Source organism: Nelumbo lutea, chromosome 5 (assembly GCF_056320005.1).
Source record: "Nelumbo lutea isolate HS-2025 chromosome 5, American lotus-T2T, whole genome shotgun sequence".
NCBI lineage: Eukaryota > Viridiplantae > Streptophyta > Magnoliopsida > Proteales > Nelumbonaceae > Nelumbo > Nelumbo lutea.
This window is the reverse complement of record NC_142688.1, coordinates 41,242,757-41,263,133: the sequence shown is the minus strand read 5'-3', so window position 1 is coordinate 41,263,133 and position 20,377 is coordinate 41,242,757. Positions and strand designations below refer to the sequence as shown.

General features: G+C 36.5%; 2 protein-coding genes across 2 annotated transcripts; one reads left to right on the top strand and one right to left on the bottom strand.

The window, feature by feature from the left end:
• The first annotated feature begins 588 nt into the window (after window positions 1-588).
• Window positions 589-4,902, top strand: LOC148851948 (two-component response regulator ORR3-like). Its single transcript, XM_088945209.1, has 5 exons — window positions 589-924; window positions 1,164-1,279; window positions 2,131-2,214; window positions 2,350-2,417; window positions 4,107-4,902. The coding sequence occupies exons 1-5, from the start codon at window positions 801-803 to the stop codon at window positions 4,357-4,359; spliced, it is 645 nt and encodes a 214-aa protein (XP_088801335.1). The 5' UTR covers window positions 589-800; the 3' UTR covers window positions 4,360-4,902.
• Window positions 4,903-7,584: 2,682 nt separating this feature from the next.
• LOC148851947 (protein disulfide-isomerase-like) lies at window positions 7,585-19,899 on the bottom strand. The gene is made up of 11 exons (XM_088945208.1): window positions 19,487-19,899; window positions 18,103-18,133; window positions 17,662-17,949; window positions 17,382-17,570; window positions 17,147-17,272; window positions 16,386-16,523; window positions 16,171-16,290; window positions 15,854-15,971; window positions 9,233-9,345; window positions 8,107-8,346; window positions 7,585-7,960 (listed from the first exon to the last, which is right to left on the bottom strand). Exons 1-10 carry the CDS (start codon window positions 19,672-19,674, stop codon window positions 8,113-8,115), a joined length of 1,545 nt encoding a protein of 514 aa, XP_088801334.1. The 5' UTR covers window positions 19,675-19,899; the 3' UTR covers window positions 7,585-7,960; window positions 8,107-8,112.
• Window positions 19,900-20,377: the final 478 nt, after the last annotated feature.

Below are 20,377 nucleotides of genomic sequence, written 5' to 3'. Positions count from 1 at the left end.
CCTCTTAAGACTCTATAAAGGACCAACACTTGAAATGAAAGCACCACTTTTTTTCATCCCCATTTCTCTATAATATATACCATTTTTAGTTAATAATATCCTCTGATCATACTGATTTCTTCTGTGTGCCATTTATAAGTTGAAATGAAATTTCAGATATACATGCATGCCTTGGCATTAGGCCCACCTGGTCCGGATCAGTTGATCCGGTTCATCGGGTTTGAACCAAGTGTTTGCCTATCAAAAAAAAAAAAACAAAACTATTGCTTATACTTTTGTCTAGATTGCTTCGAAATGATTTCTAATATTTTAAACCTAAAAACAATTATACTTTCGTCTAGATACTAAAAGTAAGTAGCTAAACATAATAGAACTAAGGTTAGTTCATCACACAATTGGTTAGAATTAAATAAGAATTACTTTGCAATCTTATAATTTATAAAAGAAACCTTTATTTATATATGCCAATCGAATGGCAATTATATATACACACGAGAAAGGTGATGGGAGGTATCCTAGTAATTATTTAACTAAGATATCTGATTTCCTTTTTAATCAGTCCATAGAGGGGGGGAGAGAGAGAGAGATATGAAGGGGACCCACTGAAACTAGAGAATCTAGAGGAGATAACAAGAAACTATGAAAGCAGAAACAATTCGAGAAGCACAGCATTGCTTCTCACCTACTCAAAAAAACTACGTGAGCAACAGCCCAAACCCATCGAGAGAACTCATCTCCTCCCACTAGCTATTAAAGAGCCTGCAAAGCGACCAACACCAAGTTCAACTCTGAAGGTGTAAATGGATTTACAAGCGAAACTTGAAGAAACCCAACCAGACCAACACTTCCATGTCTTAGCAGTAGATGATAGTCTTATTGATAGAAAGCTCTTGGAGAAGCTCCTCACTGTCTCTTCCTATCAAGGTATAATATAATTCACAGAGAAATTATTACAGCAAAAACCTATCTGTTTTTTTTCAATTTTTAGTACAATTCTGTGATGAAGCTTGCAGTTACTGATTATAATTCTGTATTTTAAGGAAAACTGATGAAGTAATTTGTTGTTGATCATGGGTTCTCTTTATTTTCCTTTTTCTCCCCCTTCCATCTTCTTTTGCTTTCATCATTTTTCCTTTTCATGTTCTTTCTTTGTTGTTCCGCAGTAACTTGTGTGGAATCTGGCGATAAAGCTTTGGAGTATTTGGGTTTGCTTGGTAATTTAAATAATGATTCTACATCTTCATCTTCTTCCTCACCTTCATCCTCGTCACAGCAAGAGGTGAGAATGCGAGCTCTAATTTATGTCCATTTCTCATTTTCCTTCTTTTCTGCCACAGTATTCATGTATTCATCCACTCTCTCTCTCTCTCTCTCTCTCTCTCTCTCTCTCTCTCTCTCTCTCTCTCTCTCTCTCGTTCTCTCTCTCTGAGACTCTCTTTCTCTCTCTTTCTTATTTTCCTCCCTAGCTTCTTTTTGCTTTCCTTTTTCTCTGCGTTTTTGTTCATGAGGTGCTTTGGAATTGGATTTTCTAAAATGGGATTAACTGTTTCCTTTACAGTGTTTTTCTGTATCATGATCATTAATGAGATCTTAAAATGGTCTTTCTGTAAAGATTAAGAATCAAAAGGCAATCACTTAACTAAAGTAAAAAAAGAAAAAGATGGGGTGTTCTTTCTGTTTCTAAATTCTTCAGATGCCAACATTTTATGATTCTGCAAGCACTTTTTTCTTCTTCGTTACATAATAAAGAGCAGGCTTTTGTTGAAAATTAATATAGAAAGAAATATATTTCTATATCTATATCTATATATATATATATAGAAGAAGTAAGAGTATTCTTTATGCCATAAAATAATATTTGAACCTGATTCTTATCTGTATGAACAGTAATCCAACAACCAATTTCTCAATAACCCTTTATTTCTCTCTATTATTTTAAGCAATTTAAGTTTTTCAAGGACACATGACTACATATATAATCTATTTCTCCACTACTGTCTTAGAGTCTCAATTTTTTTCAGTTTTAAATCACATGTCATCAGCTTTGTTCAGAGGTATAGGTAGAGACCCTTGAACAATCCTAGGATGTCCTTACACATAATAATTTTAATGTATATTCCCTTTTATCAGAGCCAGGGAGTGAAGGTCAACTTGATCATGACAGACTACTGTATGCCTGGGATGACTGGCTATGATTTGCTCAAACGAGTCAAGGTCAGCCATCATCCTCCTCCTCACCTCTCTTTGTGTGCTCTTCTGGATCTTGTTACACTGCAACCCACAAATGTATTTGGATTTCTTCTGATATATTTTTTTTTCCATGGGTTTTCTTCTCTCTTACGTGAGCAGAAATCTTCTTGGAAAGATGTACCAGTGGTTGTTATGTCATCGGAAAATGTGCCATCCAGAATCAATATGTAAGTCAAATCTGCCTTCTCCTCTACTTGTTTTACTAGTTGTTTGTTAATTAAGGTTGGTTTAGAAAAGAAAAAAATCCAAACCGCCATGAAATCCACTGGACCCAGAAAAGGATGGCTAACCATCCTCCTCCTGCTTCATGCCAACAAGTCTAATGGTGCATGAACCACGCAACTCTTCTTAGTTGGGACATCTCTTTTCAGTCTCGCAGTGAATTATATTGATGGTCAATCTTAGTTGAAGTCATAAATCTAAAGCAGAATTTCCATGAATGGAACTGGGGTGGTGGAAGCAGAGTGAGAAAAGGAAATAAAATGATCCCAAAACATCCAAATGAGGAGGCAGGAAACGTTCAATATATAAAGATAGAGAAGAATTTGTATTACCCATAGAAATTAAATGATAATTCCATTGAGGGAGGACTGCTGATTTCCAAGCGTTTCCCAGACGTTCTAAACTGCTTCCTTGTTTACTTTCCTAGTGTTTTTTCTTGTTTTCTTGAGTATTTTAGACTTCACACGAAACTACGTTTTACTAATTAATACATGTTTTTGGAAGAAATTTTTGAAAAAAAAAAGTCATAAATTTTTATTTTACAAATTAATACATGTTTTTCTAAGGATTTTAAGGGATAATAATGAGAAAAAACTACGTTTTTTAATAATTATATTGAAGAAATTAATAATATTTATAAATAAAGATAATATATATATATATAAAAAAAAACATAGGTCCATAGTATTAATTTCATCCAAATTAACTAGAAAAAAAAATTTAAAGTTGCTAGCAATTAAAAACCAGCCGTGCTATTATCTAAAATACCCATTTTGTGGAACATAATGATGATGCAGAAAAGGTGCGTTTTTTACGGATCAGATGAATTGTAGCCACTTGATTTATCCCCATCTCCATCACATTCAGTGGGACCCTTTGGCTGTCATTTGTCCAGAAAAACAAAAACAAAACATTAATGAATATGATGCTTAGAATCATGTCATCTAGTTGAATTTCGATTCATGACCAGAGCTGTGAAGTAGGACCCATCAGATTGCAGGCCCCACCACTTTGTAAAGCTTGCATGTGCCACCATGTGAACTGCCATGGCTCCTTCTAATCTTGAAATATATGCACCCTCAGTCTCAGATGTCCTATTTTCAATTTCCTTTCATACATGTCCCTCTCCAAGTAATTGTGGACAAAAAGATTCGCAGCAGATCTTCCCCCTCCTCCATTTTGACTCAACATGATGCAAAGCTTGAAAAACATGGCTTCCTTCAGATTGACTACAGTGGCCTTCTTTTATTTTATTCACAGAAAGGAAAAGAAGCACAAGTCCTTGGATGCTTTTTTTAGGGTGTGTTTGGATGCATTAGCCTCTCTCTCTTTCTCTCTTTCCTAGCCAACAGAGACAAGACCCTACTGAGAGCTTTTGGCAATTTGGCATTAAAGTGGGGATCCAATAACTAGGGTTACACTACACACACTGTCCAGAAATGGCACTATAGAGGCCTAGAAAAGTGTGAATGTGAACCCTCTATGTGATCATCAGAGACCCTCCTTGAATAAAAATAAATTACAGAGACTAATAACCTGACAGTACCAGGTTGGCCTTATTCTCTCTGAACTAGTTTTGGAACAACATCTCTCTGAGTCTTGACTTGATTCCATGGCGCCCTTTTCCTGACTAGGTGTTTGGAAGGAGGAGCAGAGGAATTCCTCCTAAAGCCTGTTCGGTTATCGGATGTGAAGAAGCTTGAATCACACCTGTTGAAATCTCTGACTTTCAGCAGTGACACCGATCGTGGTGAAGACGACTGTAACATCATCATCAACAAAAACGACGATGACAACAATAACAATGTCATCAACAAGAGGAAAGCTATGTCTCCTGAACCGTCAGAGAGAAGATCAGCCAAGTGGAAAAGCTTGACTGTGCTGTAAATTTGCAGAGGCTAAGGAGAGAAAGTGTTGCACTATTGAGCAATAGTTGCACAGACGTACAGACAACGTGCCTTCAGTTGCATGTCTCCACAAGTCGACAATCATATATGGGATTCCCATCACAATCTCTCTCTCTCTCTCTCTCTCTCTCTCTCTCTCTCTCTCTCTCTCTCTCTCTCTCTCTCTCTCTCTCTCTCTCTCTCTCTCTCAATTTTCGTACACAGAGATCAATGACCCTTACCCAATACGGCTGTGGGATGCAGCTTACGAGCATTTCACCATTTTATGCTAGTTTAAACGCCTCTGAGTATACATGCTGTTGAATAGTGAATGCGCCATGACAAGCCTGTTCTGAATTTCCTGGAATGAGGAATGAGGTCTATTAGTACCTGAAGCTGAAGAAAACCTTCTTGCCCTTCATGAGTGTGAATCTCTATTGAATTTTTAGTGTCTGGGAACTAGAAATTTGTTAAAGCCTCCTGTTAAAAATTATAACAAGGATGTTCTCTGTAAATGATTATCAATGAAGAACGTTTCCAGTTAGTTCTAGTGAGCTTAATTACAATGGAACCAGTGGCCATAAGAGCTTAATTTGGTGAGATTTTAACAAGGCTCCAGTTCAAAGCTAAGGGACTGACCATCACTGATTGAGTGTTCATTACTTAAGCTAAAACCCTCTTTTCACCTTCTATTCATGGTATAAATTTCGGCTAAAATCCCCTGCCAAGTATTCAAAAACAAGACCTATTTGTACATATTTTTTTAACTTAAATTTCTAAAACTATCAACAAGAATTCCAATAAGAAAATGATGTTTACTTTAACCTAATCTGGTTAATAATTAATAACACTCGTCTGTAAAATTAAATCAAAAGAAAATTTTCATTCTCATCTTGTCTTCATATCTCACAGTTCTCACACGTTATCAGGAAACAATTTGAATAAAAAGAATAAAAATCTCAGTTATGACATCAAGCCAATGTAAGTATGGAATTCGGGTCATTAATTGGGTTGTGGCTCGTAGAATAGGCCAGGCCCATCAATTTCTACTCTACAAAGCCCATTATATAAGGGTCCCAACTCCCGATCCAACCTCTTCAAAATAAACCAATGTTTTAAAAATCAACCCAGAGGACGAATTATTTTTGCCCCAAAATGGTAAGTCACCAGTTCGACCATCCGGTTGAACAGGTCAACCATGTTAGGAAAAAAATTATATTCTACATATAATAAATGTTTATATAAGTATTATTTTGTGTTTAGTTTATATTTTATAGTTCGGTTTTTAATTTTATTTTAATTGTAAAAAATGCTAAAATTTATGATTTGAGGCAAACAAATGTGTTTCGTGGCAAAAAATAGTGGGGCAAGGTTCCTTTGGCCCCATGGGATGCATAGATCTCAGAAATTACCAAAACATCAAACAAAAAAAAAAAAAAAAAAAGATCATGCAAAATTATGGCCTCTAGAGGTTTGTCCATGGTTCAAAATTTGTATACAGCCTGATACGCTGGTAGGGGCATAGCAGACTGTATAAGGCATGTCTATCCCCTAAACCGGGTTAAACCCTGAAACACCCCCTGTAGGGGCATATCAGAAAACCCCCAACACAATACATATCAGTCGATACGGTTCGATACATGCAACCTGTGATCCGGTGACCAGGTGAAATGGGTCAATAGTTCAACTGTCTGTGTCAAATGGTATTGACTCAGTCAATGGTTTTTTAAAGATTTCCGGGTTTTATGAAACCCAGATCCAGAATTGTAACCGAGTGACAATTGTTGGGTCAACAGTGGCTTTAAAACACTGAAATAAGCTAGAATACCCACTCTATCCATGCAAAGAGGATTCATAAATTCCTAGTCAGCTCACGTAGGGAGATCCTTCTTACACGATCTACAACGTGAGCAATGATGTGGGTAATCCCAACTTGTAATTTTTTTTTTTTTAATTCGAAGATGATCCGTATGCTTTTGTTGAGTGCCAATTGCTAATGACTAATCAGATGAGCTGATGGGCCTCAGAAAAGAAAACTAATCAGTGTTTTAGTTTAATTTATGAACAAAGGGTCAAAATAAAAGTCATTGATGTTCCAGCTTGTGCTGCTGCTGCTTCTGCTTCTGATGCGTTCTTAGGGGTGTCTACCAACTGGTTTGATTCAATTTGGGAAATATCTCAGATTAAACTAGAAAATTACGGTTTAAAAAAATGTAAGACCAAATCAAACCTTTTTAGTATAAAAACCAAACCAGAACTTGGTTTTTAATACAGTTTGGACCATTCTATTGGGCTTAACCTAACTAGAAAGCCCAAATAACACAGATTTAACATGTACCAGCAACTACTATTTTATAAATTTCATTCACACTTTTTTAAACGTAAACATATGAGTTATATATTATATACATTAAAATATATTATTAATAATTTAATTTAATTTGATTTACTGTTTTAGAAAACCAGACCAAACAAGAAAATTACGGTCTAAGGCATCATCAAACCAAACCAAACCATTTTAAGGCAAATCAGACCAAACCACTAATTTCGGCCTAATTAGATACGGTTTAACAGTATGAACACTCCTAACCGTTGTTAATGGGTTTCCTATATTATTTAAAATATGATGCAGTTAGTATCATATTCTACTGTTGTGATTGTTGTTAAGATATATTTAATTAAGCCTTGGTTCTTTACTTTCTTAATTAGTGAGGATGGGAGAAGGGTAGCGTACTTCAGTATTCTACCAGACCTTCTTAGTGGGAGGCCTTTTCTTTGGGTGGTTATAAATAAAATAGTGAAAATAGTAGTTTCTTCTGCATCCTCGTTGAATTTTCTTCTCCTTGAAGAATTTTGTTATTGGATTTATGAAAATCTTCAAAACCTTTTTCTTTGGATAAGCCAGAACTAAATATTTTTTGGGGGCTTAAAATTCATTGCAAGTAAAAATGGATTCTTTGGAGCTAAAAAAAAAATGTTTAGCTTGGAGCGGAAAACAAGCCTAAGGCTGAACCTCTACCTCATTCAAATTTTCTAACACTGTCCTGACATTTGAGTGGAGGCCTCGTTCTTTTTACACCATAACAGGGGAAAGAACCTGCATTCTTTTGCAGAGAACTGTAGGATTCATAGAAAGTTGATTCTCGCTCTAATAAATTTTTGGGTCACTTTCTCCAAGTGTTTCTAACAGGTGGATAAATCACTATCCCATGGAGACAAAAAAAAGTTGGCCAAATTGTTGTGGGATTAAATGCCCTGTCAGTATATAAAATTGAAGGCTCTTTCAGAAATTTGCGTACCAAATTAGCATTTTTACATCCCAACTAAAAAAGCCAAAAAGAGAGTCATAATCTTGATGGATCATAAATCAGAGGAGAGAGAGAGATAGAGAGAAAGAGAGAGTAGAAAAAAAGTTGTCTTAACTGTCTATTCTTCCTAAATAAAACTAAAAATACAACATGAATAGAAAAAACCTCCCACTTTATTCAAGATAAAAAACAAAAACAAAAACGACTGGGGGAGGGCAAAAAGCTAGCTCTCTGGATTCTACCTAGTGTCGTGAGAGAGGTCTTTATCTGTTAGTCCTCTCCAAGAAGCTCATCCTGTAAACATGGCAGGAGATTAATGCCACAGCCTTAGATCAGTTTTAAGACATTTTTTGCAGTACTAACTCCTAGAACAATCCCTGGGTTTCTTTATCAAAAAGAATTAAATAAGCAAAGCAAATATAAGGATCAAAGAAAGTTACCTTCTATCATAGCTCGTCTTTTACCGCATCCTGCTGAACAGTTTCCTGTTGGACGGCTTCCTGCTGAACAGGCTCTGGCTGGGTAGTTTTATCCCTATTCTTCTGAATGAAATCTATGATGTCCTCCTTGTTCCTATCCCCATCATACAGAGACAGGTTGCCACTTGCTGATCTGAAGTACAAAGTCGGGTAACCCTTAACATCAAAAGTTTCATTTGGGAAGTCATTTGCAGTTGCATCCTGGAAAGAAAACGTAGGAGTTAAAAGGTGTGTCAACCATCAAATATCTAAAAAGATAAACGAAAGAACACTAAACAAGCCCTAGAAGATGACGAAAGTGCATTGATATGGACAAACTTCAATCTGAGACTTGATATGGCATAGCCAGGCACTGAAAACGAAGAATAGAATGTATCAAGAAAGCACAATAGTAATAAATGGATGATATTTTCTTCAGGTTTACTCAGAAAAAGAACATTAATGCCAATGGATTGATCAAAAAGATCTCTGTAGTTTTTTACTAACATTGGCAATTTGTAAAATTAGTTAAGGACCCATTCAGAAACGACAGTTAATAAAGAGAAAAATATATCAACAGCCACACCAAATTGCCATGGTGGAACGTTTTACAGTCACCAATGATGAAAGAGAACGGATTTTGCTAGAATTTAGAATCAATACTTTGCTGCTTCATTCTGTCCCACCCACCCCATATCTGAGACCAATACCCTCAATACCCAAATGGCAAATATCCTTACATGATTAATTTGCACCCAGACAAAACAAACAGGGATGATGTGCAGTGACGGGAAACTGAGATAACCGCAACAGCATTATTGGCAACAGTAACTACATAGTAAACAGCCTCTTTGCAGCTGTAGGACTTGTTTCTTTGCCCTTCTATTGTTTTCTTCCTTCTTTCTTTATTTTATTTTTTCAAAACATCTTCTCCACAAATGCAGAAGTACCTAGTTCTACCTATTACCCATGGAACATTTGGATTGAGTAGTTGGCCCCCTACAGGTTCTAGATAATATTCTTCTGGAGTATGAACTTACCTACATGAGTTATATTTCTACCCACGGGAATGCGCTAGTGTGTATATAGTGCAGAGAAGGAATCTTACTAATTTTACAATGATAACATCAGCATCACTTTGAAATGAGACAGCAACTTCATCTAAGATCGGAGCCAGTTTCTTGCAGTGTCCACACCAAGGTGCATAGAACTCGACCAGAACTGCAAAACAGAACAATGCAAAGATCATGTGAAGAAGCAAGAAAACTAATAGTCATATTCATACGCTATGGCTAAAATATTCTCTTATGTCAGTAACCTTTCTATGTTTACCACTTCGTCCTAAACATCAAGCAACACTTAGAATCAAACTATAAACTGTAAAAGAAACAATAATTTTAAAAATATAAAAATAAAAAACAGTAGTCCATCCAGAATTATGTTCACTATGAACCTAAACAGGACATTTAGACCAATGGTTGAGAACCTTGTTGGAAGGTTTATAAGCTTTAAACACATCCTCCTAAAAGGAAGGCCAATATGTTTCCTAAAACGCAGCAAAGAAAGACATGCTCAGACAATTCTACAAATTGATTCAACCCTGCTGTAATATATATGATGTATCCCGTTACATGTGAGGGCAAAATTGTCCTTTCACCATTTATTTCTGACACCCTAATAAAAGAAGAGAGGGAGCAACTGTCAACCCATTAAAATTTTCACCACATTATATTTTCTCTTTTTCTCTTCCCTCTTCTGCAATCTCTCTCTTCCTTTTTCCCAATGTTTCAGATGTGATTACACGGTATCAGAACACTAACCTGGGCAGATCTGAATTTCTTTTTCACTCCTTACACTGCAAGATTTGATTGACAATTCAGACCCAGTTTTTCACTCAGAGGTGTATCAGGTGGCCTCTTGTTTCTGATCATCCAATCTGAGTTTATGATCTTCGGATTGCCGTATCTTTCTGGAATAGCATCTTATGATGTGTGATTTACCTACACTATTGTTTTTAGTACTGGGAATGTTTGGAGTTTGGACAGGGCTGTGTGGCCAGTTTAAGCCTTGTGTAAAGTGTCTTTTGGGTCGAACAGGGTAGTGTGTACTCCTACATGACCGGATGGTTGGTGTAGGCTGGTGTAATTGGTGAGATATGGGACCAAGCTACAGAAAACTGCATGATTATGTCTTTGCTTCCTTCTACTATCCAGCCTTCCTTAAGAAAGAATTTTATGTTGCCAGAAACTAAAAAGGAGATATGGAACCAAGCTAAGGCCAATTATTCTGAGCAAAGACTGATGCAAGGAGACAAGAGTCACTAACCCTATTTCACAGCCCTCACTTCCATATTGAAGGAACTTAACCACTATCAGTCAATAGAGTGAAAGTGTGAAGAGGATGCAAAAGCCAATAAGACCTTTCTGTCACGGCAGAGTCTTTGTTTTCTTAGTTGGCCTCAATCCATCTTATGAACCAATAAGAGATCAAATTCTGGGCTGCAAGTATCTCCCTTAGTATATGGGAGGTTTATGCTCCCTTACAGTCTAAGGAGAGCAAAAAGAATGCTATACGACTCTTGCTCAGGGGGAGCATACTGGCTTGGCTGCAAAGGGAGGTAGTGACGGAGCCAAGAAGGGTGATGTGATTGAGAAGAATGATGGAGTGAACAAGGATCAGCTGTGGTGCACACATTGTCAGAAATCCAGGAACACCAGATAAACACATTGGAACCTAGTTGGCAGACCTAAGTAGTTTCCCAAGAAGCCAGAGGGAAAGAAGTTTAACACAGCTAATGTTGCTTCACAGGAGTCAATACCAACTACTACCACTACTGCTGTGTCCCAGGATCATCTGACAGGTTCTGTACCTAAGGAGGACCTCCTAAGAATCATTAGCATTATTCTTGAATAATATGACAGGATATTGCACCAGATGGAGCATCCCTCAATCCTACCATTTCATTTGCCTCTATACCAAGTAACCATGCTACTACCCTCCATGTCTCCTCTGTTTTTTCTGAGTCCCCATAGATAATTGACTCTAGGGCTTCAAATCACATGACTGATAACCCTAATTTATTTTCTTCCTATAGTTTGTTATCTGGTAGAGATAGCGTAAGACTAGTTAATGAATCTTTTTCCACCACTGTTGGTCAAAGATTTGTTTCTCTTCATATGGGTAATGATATTTATCATGTTCTTCATGTTCCAAAGTCACCCATTAATCTTTTTTTTTCAATATCTTCTGAAGGGCTACACAACGGGAGGGGGGGGAGGGTTGCTAGCCATCATTCTCTTGGAAGTCAAATCCTGGAAAACACAAGAGAGTATAGAAGGTTACACAATAATTCAAAGACTTAGTAATAGTATTGCTAGATAAAAGATTAATAGTTTGTCAGATTCGAGTCAAGGTATTGGGTTTCAATCTGACAAACTATTAATCTTTTATATATCAATAGTATACTAAGTCTTTGAATTATTATGTAACCTTCTACCCTCTTGTGTTTTCCAGGATTTGACTTTGAAGAGAATGATTTGATAATGGTCCATTTACAATGGAGAGTGGAGGTGGTCCAATGGCATTTAAGTCTGTTGGTTTCATGGGAAGTCATCAAGTCCTTATAATAAACATCAATTTTAGTTCTATCAAAAAAATAAAGAACAAGTTTACTTGTATCATCATCACCTTGGTCAATTCTCTTTTGAGTCTTTAAAGGTTTTGTTTCCAAACTGCTTAAGTCGGTCCATATGTTGAACACCACATTACAATGTCAAACATGTCAATTGGGTAAGCATTATAGAGCCAATATTTCTCCAAGTAGTAAAAAATACACTTTTTCTTTCTCCATATTGTTTATTCAGATGTTCAGAATCCTACTTCTGTTATTGTTGAGGAAAGTTACAAACATTTTATTAGTTTTATTGATGACCACTCAAAATATGCGTGGATATATCCTCTTTGAACTCATGAAGAGGTGCCTAACATGATTATCGATTCACTCAATTCAATGTTGAATACAAATCTTTTAGTATGAGAGTGCAAAGGAGTACTTTACGAGAGATTTAAAAGAATTCTTTTCCTCTTGTGGTTCTCTTTATCATGGTTCCTATACGAAAACACCACAAAAAAATGTGTTACAGAACAAAAGAAGGGGCATTTACTTGGGGTTGCATAGAGTATGAAGATATGCATGCTCCTAAGAGGTTCTAGGAAAATGTTGTGTTGATGCTACATATAACCTCTTGTATCCTACAATATCAAACCCCACATCAGTTGTTATTCCCCCAATTTCAATTGTATTTCATTACTCTTCGTTCGTTTGGGAGTTCTTATCCCCTGTGTGTTTTTCTTGGGTATCCCTCTTACCAAAAGGGGTATAAGTGTTTTGATCCCCACTACCAAAAGGTCTATCTCTCCAATGGATGTGTGTCCTTTCTTGCCTCCCCTAAAGAAGAGAATGTTATACTGGAGAATCAAGTCCATCCTCCTATGACAGTTCCTGTGCTTGTTCTACTTTGTCTCTACAATCATTGCAATGAGGATCATCGAAATTTACAAGATGTGCTAGAAACCAGAAGCTGCGCAACTGACAATAGCAAACTCTCAAGAGACAAATCTGCCATCTACTATTATTCCTATTGATGTTCCCTCTAACGTTATTGCTTCTATTGTTGTTCTTGTTGATGCCCCAATTGATGTTGATGATCTTAATGTCCCTATTGCCATATGTAAGGGTGTATGCTCATGTACCTCCAAACACCCTATTGTTCATTTCACATTTTCACTATGTCTAGTCATTTATCCCCTTCTTTTTTAATTGTCCTGTCTCTATTGGAGTTGAAGCTTGTTTCTTTATCTCTCAGGTGAATGTTGGTCACCTTCACCTTCCATTCTATTCTCTATTTCTTTCTTCTAATAAAATATTTCTTATAGATGGTACTGTTGAAAGCTACAAGTTGAGATTGGTGGAAAAGGGGTTTTCCCAAGTATATAGTGTTGACCAGGCAAAGGCATTTACTCCTATTGCTAAGATTAACTGTTTACTAGTTCTCTTGTCTCTAGCTGCTAATTTTGATTGGTGATGTAGACAGAAAAATAAATTACATGCAACAAGCACTTCAAGTGTACACCAATAATCACAAGAAATACCAAATTGAAAACAATAAAACAAGTTGGATTTTTAGTGATTTTAGACCTAAACCTGAAGTAACTCCCCCGAGAACAGTTCCAACGGTATCAAGCTGGCCTCCTGCATGGACACGCAGCGGTAGAGGGATTGGAAGGTACCAAAATGGGTTGCTCCTCAAAACCCAAGCTCCCAATACTTGAAAACCCTAACCAGGGCTGAGCTACAGCTTAAACAAGAGAGAAAGAACCAAAAAGACACCTATAAAAACAGCCCCCTTCTCTTTTATAAGATCCAATGGTTTGCCAGAAAAGCCAATGTTTTGCTCTCACAAAAACATAAACCCCTAGAATGTTTTCCTCTCACAAGCAACTCGTTAAAAATAAAACCAACTTCAAATGAACCCCGAGAAGATCACTTTTGTCACAAAAAGACCCAAGAAATCAAAACCCAACAGATGTGCACCCAACTGCCCCTGACTAGAATCTGAGTTATAAAATGACAAAAATACCCCTGGTCCCAAACTGTCAACACAAAAACAACAATTTGGGATCCTACTAGAAAAAGAATGCAAAACAGAATACATTATTTGTTAAAAGAGAGGGAGCAAGATGGTCACACTGGTGTTTTAGGATGACATTGTCATTACTAGGAATTTGAAGTAAGAGATAGATAAGTTGAAGTAGTTTTTGGCATCACAATACGAGGTGAAGGATTTAGGTCAGCTATCGTACTTTCTTGAGATTGAAGAAAGGTGTCTCCATATCTTAAAGAAAGTATATCCTAAACCTTCTAAAGGACACTAGAAACCTGGGGCTCAAACAAATTACTTGAGGCTTATGAAGAAGAAGCACTTGCTTTCAGAGGTTGATGGGAAGAAAACACCTATCTATGATGAGACCTGATATCGTTGGGTTCTTAGTCAGCCCATGCATTCTCCCAAAACATCTCGTCGGTACAAAGAGGGTGCTTAGAAACTTGAAATAGCATACTAAGCATTGGCATATCAAAGACTCAAGGTAGAAGCGTACACAGATGCTGATTGACAAAGAACATAGATGGAAAAAGGTCTACAATTGGCTATTGCATTCTTGCAGGAGTTAATTTAGTCACATAGAGGAGCAAAAGGCAATCGATATTTGCCAAATCATAGATGTGGAATATAGAGCAATGGTCCATCGGGTGTCATAAGCTTTGCAGCTTAAGAATCTTCTAGGAGAGAGAATTTACTGTATGGCCCCAGGTCACTATTGTAGGGTAGCTATTAAAATAGCAACAAATCCAGTACTCCATGATAGAACTAAACATATCAAAGTGAACAAGCCTTTCATATCAAAGAAGCTTGATATGGGTGAAGTGTGTACACCATATGTTAGTTCTAAAGAATAATTAGTTGATGTATTCACAAATGGTGTTAATGTCCTATATCATAACGAGTTGTGTAACAAGTTGGGAATGATTTGACACTTATGACACAACTTGAAGGGGAGTATTGTAATACGTATCTTGTTAGATGTGCAAGGGAAAAATTGTCCTTTCACCATTTATTTCCAATGCACTAATAAAAATAAGAGTGGGAGCAGTTGCCAACCCACTAAGATTCTCTAATCATTCTATCTTCTCTTTTTCCTATCTTCTCTTCTCCAATCTCTCCCTTTCATTTCCTAATGTATCAGATCTGATTATACACCCACATTTTGTAATTCATGTATAGCATCAACATTTAATTTGCTCATTTCTCTAAGCAGATTATTTGATTAAAGCCCACTTCTCTTCAGTTGATTTCAGGGACTTCACCCACTTATCACTTCTTTTTGGCTCAAATTTCCTAATTCTGTCATCCACCAAAAAGAATGATCTATTTTCTGAGTTCACAGCAATTGCACAAGTGATTGAATTACAAAATCCATGCCAAGAAGCCAATGTGGTCCTTTGAGGACCACAAGTACAATTATGGCCATACCATTTACCTCTGGAAGGATAATCAATTCCAAAATACCCATGCCATTATATACAATTGGGAATCAATTCCAAGGCTCGCATATCAATAAGAAATAAAAGATTGTGATTTAATGCAATTTACCATCATGGAATGGTATACAATAAGAAACAAAAGATTAAGAAGACATGTAATGCATAAAAAACTATTTGGCCTCTCTGGGATACAATTACACGACAGATGAATAAGACAGAGCATTTAATAAGTTACTAGCATCAGTTCAATCCAAAACAGCACATAAGCATGTGAATGTCAAAAAAAAAAAAAAAAAAAATTGTTCAACAATTCAACATAACCTACGAGACACATTTCAGGTCTTTTCCTTTAAGTACCACGAGTACTCAGGAAAATGAACAATGACAATGTCCTGTTTGAAAGTGTGAAAATTATATTATTTGCACATTCAAATGATAGTGTTAATTGTATGTTGTCTAAATCCCAAGTGGACATGGATTTATTTGAAAAGAAAAAAACAATAATTAATTTTTATTACAATTAATTATAACAACCCATCTTAAAGAAAAATATAATATATGTATTACAGACCAGAGATCACACCAAAGAAAGTAACAGAAGAGGCAAAAATGATTGCAAGCACATACCATTTTTTCCAGATTTGAAAACTATATCGTCAAAGCTGTCAGCAACAACCACCTTCACAGGTTCATTGTTAACTTCAGGAATAGGTTCTGACTTTTTGAAAGGCTTCAATTTGCCATCCTGCAACCATTAAGACAAAATAGGAAAAGTCACAATAAAAAAAAAAAAGATAAATGAATCTAGTATTAAGACCTCGAGTTTTTACTGCTTCAAAAATGAGAAACAATCATGATGATTTAACTAAGGAAAGATCAAACAGTTATAAGCATTGATTAGATAATATAATAATGCATGTAATGAAAATAAGCAAAAATGTTACCATGTATTCCTTCAACCAAGGTGCAATGTGATCAGGCTCCAAATTTGGCTTTAGGAATTTTGTGCCATCACTATTCTGTATGATAATGAGAGGCACCTGGTCGTTTTTAAGGCCAAAATACTGTCCATCCAAAACCAGTTTGGCATATAAATGTCAAAACGAATATAAGCGAAATAAGTAAGAAGGTAAATGTGTTGAATAAATGATATAATTACCTGGAAAGCACCTTCACTGGCCTCAACATCACCTAGCAGAAAGCCAATACCTTTTCCTTTGTAATGCTTAGCAACATCATGATATTTTGGTTTAAATGCATCAACAAGATCAGTGCTGAAGTTCAAAAACAGCATGACCTACACATTCCAAAATTATGAAAAAAGGGTTATGGTATTTACATATGAACTTAAAATTGTCAAAAGAGAGAAGAGGTTAAAAGAAGTTTTAATATTCAAATAAGATGCAGCATACAGTAGCCAGAATTCTGTTGAATCATAGTTCATATTTCATAAGTATAGCATTGACTTTCTCAAATGAAATCATGTGCAAATTTGACACAAAACACCAACTTAACAACAATAAACGACCCGATATTTTGTTTCACTTTCCATACTACTAAAAACTACTAATTATGTAAGAAAAAATGAAGCAGGCATCCATGATTAATCACCAATACAACTCCAACTTGCGAAAAAATCTTCTGACAGATAAATTTGTCCACCAGAGTTTATGAAGATTGGATCAAGCATTCTCTAACTCAAACTATTGTTGAACACAACTGGGCCCATAATGCATCAGGTTGGTCAGTTTGAACTTATTAGGTTGATGACCTAAATTTTTCCTGTGGGGGTGAGGGGTCCCTTTGTAAAACAGAAGGCAAACAAACCAGAACAAAGAATGCTGATCTTAATCAATATACTCAGTATATAGTGTGGTAATCAAATGCACAGTTGCACGCAGCCAAGAAAGAAGATACTACCTTGGCATCAGGACTGTTGAAGAATTTTATAACATATGGGTGGTTGCTTGGATCCTTGTTGAAAAGTGTCACAATAGGCATGCTAGCTTCTTCAACAAACTTCTCCAGAGCATCCACATTAAAGTTCTGCAAACAAATTCACAAAATAGCAGATTTCTCAATGGTAACTTTTAAAAGTCAAAAGTACAAAATTAAAAGAAAAAGATAAGAACATGAACTTCCTATTTATATATACCTGGAAATCAACAACAAGTTCATCAAAAGGCTTGAATAACCTAACTGTGGGCCCATTGATAGTTGATTCACCTCTTGGAAGGAGTTTAGCATCCAAGGTATGACCAAAATCATAGTCAGAACGCAATTTCTCGGCTAATGTTGTAAAGTTCACAAACTCCTCCCCAGAAAATTCAGAGAACACCCCAACCTATAAGGGTGTCCAGAAACATTAGTAAAGGTTGCCTCTTCCCCTTTCCATGAAGAAAAGCAGGAGCTTAAATAAATGAGGGAGAACTTACAATAAAGATTTTTTTATCATCAATTAGATTACCAGCTTCTTCTACAGATTTTATTTCAGCAGATGCAGGACCAGCTTGTTTCTTCAAATATTCAACTATACCGTCAGCATCCCTAGGACCTTTGTACTCTTGAATATTCTTTCCACCATTTCTTAGAATCTTAAGTGTGGGGAAACCCCTAACATCAAACTGAGCTGCAAGTTCTCTGTTTGTGTCATCATTGGCATCAACCTTTGCAAGAATGACTGGAGGGTCATGGCTGCTCAATACTGATGCAGCTTTCTCATACTACAGGTCAAAGAACAAATTTAAAGATGAAACAAACCATCAGGACACAGATAAGGCAATTGATTGGATAAAACAATGGTAGCTAAGACTTAAGCAACATTAAACAGGATCATAATATGATTATTTGTCATTTGAGATAAGAAACTTGATTACCTCTGGAGCAAGGTTCTTGCAATGCCCACACCTATCAAAATGTCAAGGAAGATAGAAGAAACAGGTCAAAAACCAAGGAAAAAATCAGATTTAACATTTTCAAACAGTGGAAATTTGACTGACTAAAAACTCCAAATGAACATTGGAAAGGTCACAAAATAACTTTCTAGACATTGATAGTTAAGCAAAACAGAAGAGGTAGGTAAATGCTGTAGTAAACATGGGGGTCTTCGATAACTAGATCATAACAAGTTTTTGTTTTTATTTTCCTTCTCTTCATTTTTCCACTGGCACTGCGTATCATAAAATAAAATAAAATAAAAAGAATTTAGCACGCCTATGAAACACAGAGACATAATCACATTCTATGAAATTTTAAAACACCCATTTGAGCATTTTAAAATATAAGAATGTCAAATCTCAAGGACAAAACAGGAAAAAAAGGATTTCCGAAGTGCTATTCCCTTGCAGAACCCCCACACCCACACTTAAGGGGAAACAGCCATTACATGCCTTGGAGTCTGATATTTTAATCACTTTCGTCCGAACAAATAAACCCAATGGTACATCCATTGAAGTAGGAAACTAAAATCTGGAAGTTGGATAATGTAACACAAATATGAATCACCACTGTAATATGGAAATACAGATCAGTCTTGATGAGGCAAGGCCTCGAATAGGTTAATAAATTAATCGGTACTTTGATGGTTCACAAAAACCAACGTTCAAATCGCTCTTAATCAATTCTCAAACAACTAGAACTCGGCCATTGTAAAGGAAAAGACCTTTAATAAACAGGAAGTTCGATCCTTGTCGAAGGACCAAAACCCACAATTTCAAATGACCAGAAGACTACGGATCAAAAAATTCACAGTATCAAGCATCCGACACCACGGGCAAGGACAAAAGATCAACATTCAAAAAATTAACCTCTTATCAACCGGTTTTTATTGAAATTTTAGCCCTGTAACAAAAAGTTAAAATCTTCTTAATCTCACAAACAAATCCACAGATTAAGGTGTATTCACCATTTCATGCAGAAAAGCAGATCAAATTAACTTCCACCCCATCAAACACATAGGATCGCATAATCACATCCAACAAAAGGAAAAAAAAAAAAAAAATACCTTTTACCAAAGACTCCCTTTTGCAAGCTCATACCAAGCAAACCAACTATTGTCATCCAAAGAAATAGAATTCGAATTGAATTCCAGATAGAACAACTCAAAGCAAGTTAGAAATTAAAGAAAAACGATGATGAAACTAAAGTCATTAGAAGAAAAACCCCATTACCCATGCACAGAGAAAAATCGATCTGTGACAGCATAGAAAATCTAAGGAAAAAATTGAACTTCAAGAAATAGTAAAAATTTAAGATACACACCATGGAGCATAGAACTCCACAACGATGAAGTTGTGCTTGCTGACAGTTTCAGAGAAGTTGGAGTGGTCGAGTGTCACAACGAACTCCTCACTCTGCCCCTCCCCTTCCGAGGCAGATGCCAAACTAATCGAAGAAACGAACAAAGCAAAAACAAAGAAACAGAAGCAAATCGAAACTCTAGTCGCCATGATCGGAGACCAGAGTTCTCTAGTTCGAGCTACCCAACAAATCCTCTTCGACCTTTGCGTGAGATATTTCTGAGAGAGAGAGAGTTACAAGAGTAAAGAAGATAATCGAGTCGACATGAGACCGCTTTCCCATATATAAAATGACCCAGTTGGGGGCCCAGAGGGCCCAGACCAAGAGAGGGATTCCCCTAAATCTGCTCTAATGGGCCTAAAACGGAAAGGCAATTGAATGTAATGAGCATCTTCTCTTTATTATATTTGTGTCTTCATTTTAGCCGTGAACTGAATCAACGGTTAGAAATTCATCATATTTCTTACATCTCTGGTTTTTAGGGATTTTATTAGTGTGCTAATTAATGGGCGTATGCAACGTGGATTATGTTCATGGTCGAATCTGTAGGAAACGTGGGCCGCGGCCCATTTGGTTGAACGGTCTGATTTGAGTTGGATGCATGGTGGGCCCAATCTTTTGAAGCATAAACTCTTCGACCAGGTATAATGAATGAGACTCATCATCCTGTCATCATAAGGATGAATACCACGCGGTCTAATTCAGTTGGAGATGTCAAGTTGTCAACCAGTGAGTGGTGGCTTTCCGTTGGAAGACGCCGATTGGTTGGATTGATGTCATCGCTCTCGGTTTTCTTACAAACCCGAAAAAAAAATGGAACAGACGTAGCCACGTAGGCATGTTAATGTAATA

Bases quoted from the DNA above. Each gene is read 5' to 3' on its own strand.
- LOC148851948 (XM_088945209.1), top strand. From the start codon at position 801: ATGGATTTACAAGCGAAACTTGAAGAAACCCAACCAGACCAACACTTC. The intron at 925-1,163 runs GTATAATATAAT...GTTGTTCCGCAG, and splicing joins CACTGTCTCTTCCTATCAAG to TAACTTGTGTGGAATCTGGC. The intron at 1,280-2,130 runs GTGAGAATGCGA...CCCTTTTATCAG, and splicing joins CATCCTCGTCACAGCAAGAG to AGCCAGGGAGTGAAGGTCAA.
- LOC148851947 (XM_088945208.1), bottom strand. From the start codon at position 19,674: ATGGCGACTAGAGTTTCGATTTGCTTCTGTTTCTTTGTTTTTGCTTTG. The intron at 17,950-18,102 runs GTAATCAAGTTT...TTTGACCTGTAG, and splicing joins GCAAGAACCTTGCTCCAGAG to TATGAGAAAGCTGCATCAGT. The intron at 9,346-15,853 runs GTATGTGCTTGC...TCTGTTTTGCAG, and splicing joins TTTCAAATCTGGAAAAAATG to TTCTGGTCGAGTTCTATGCA.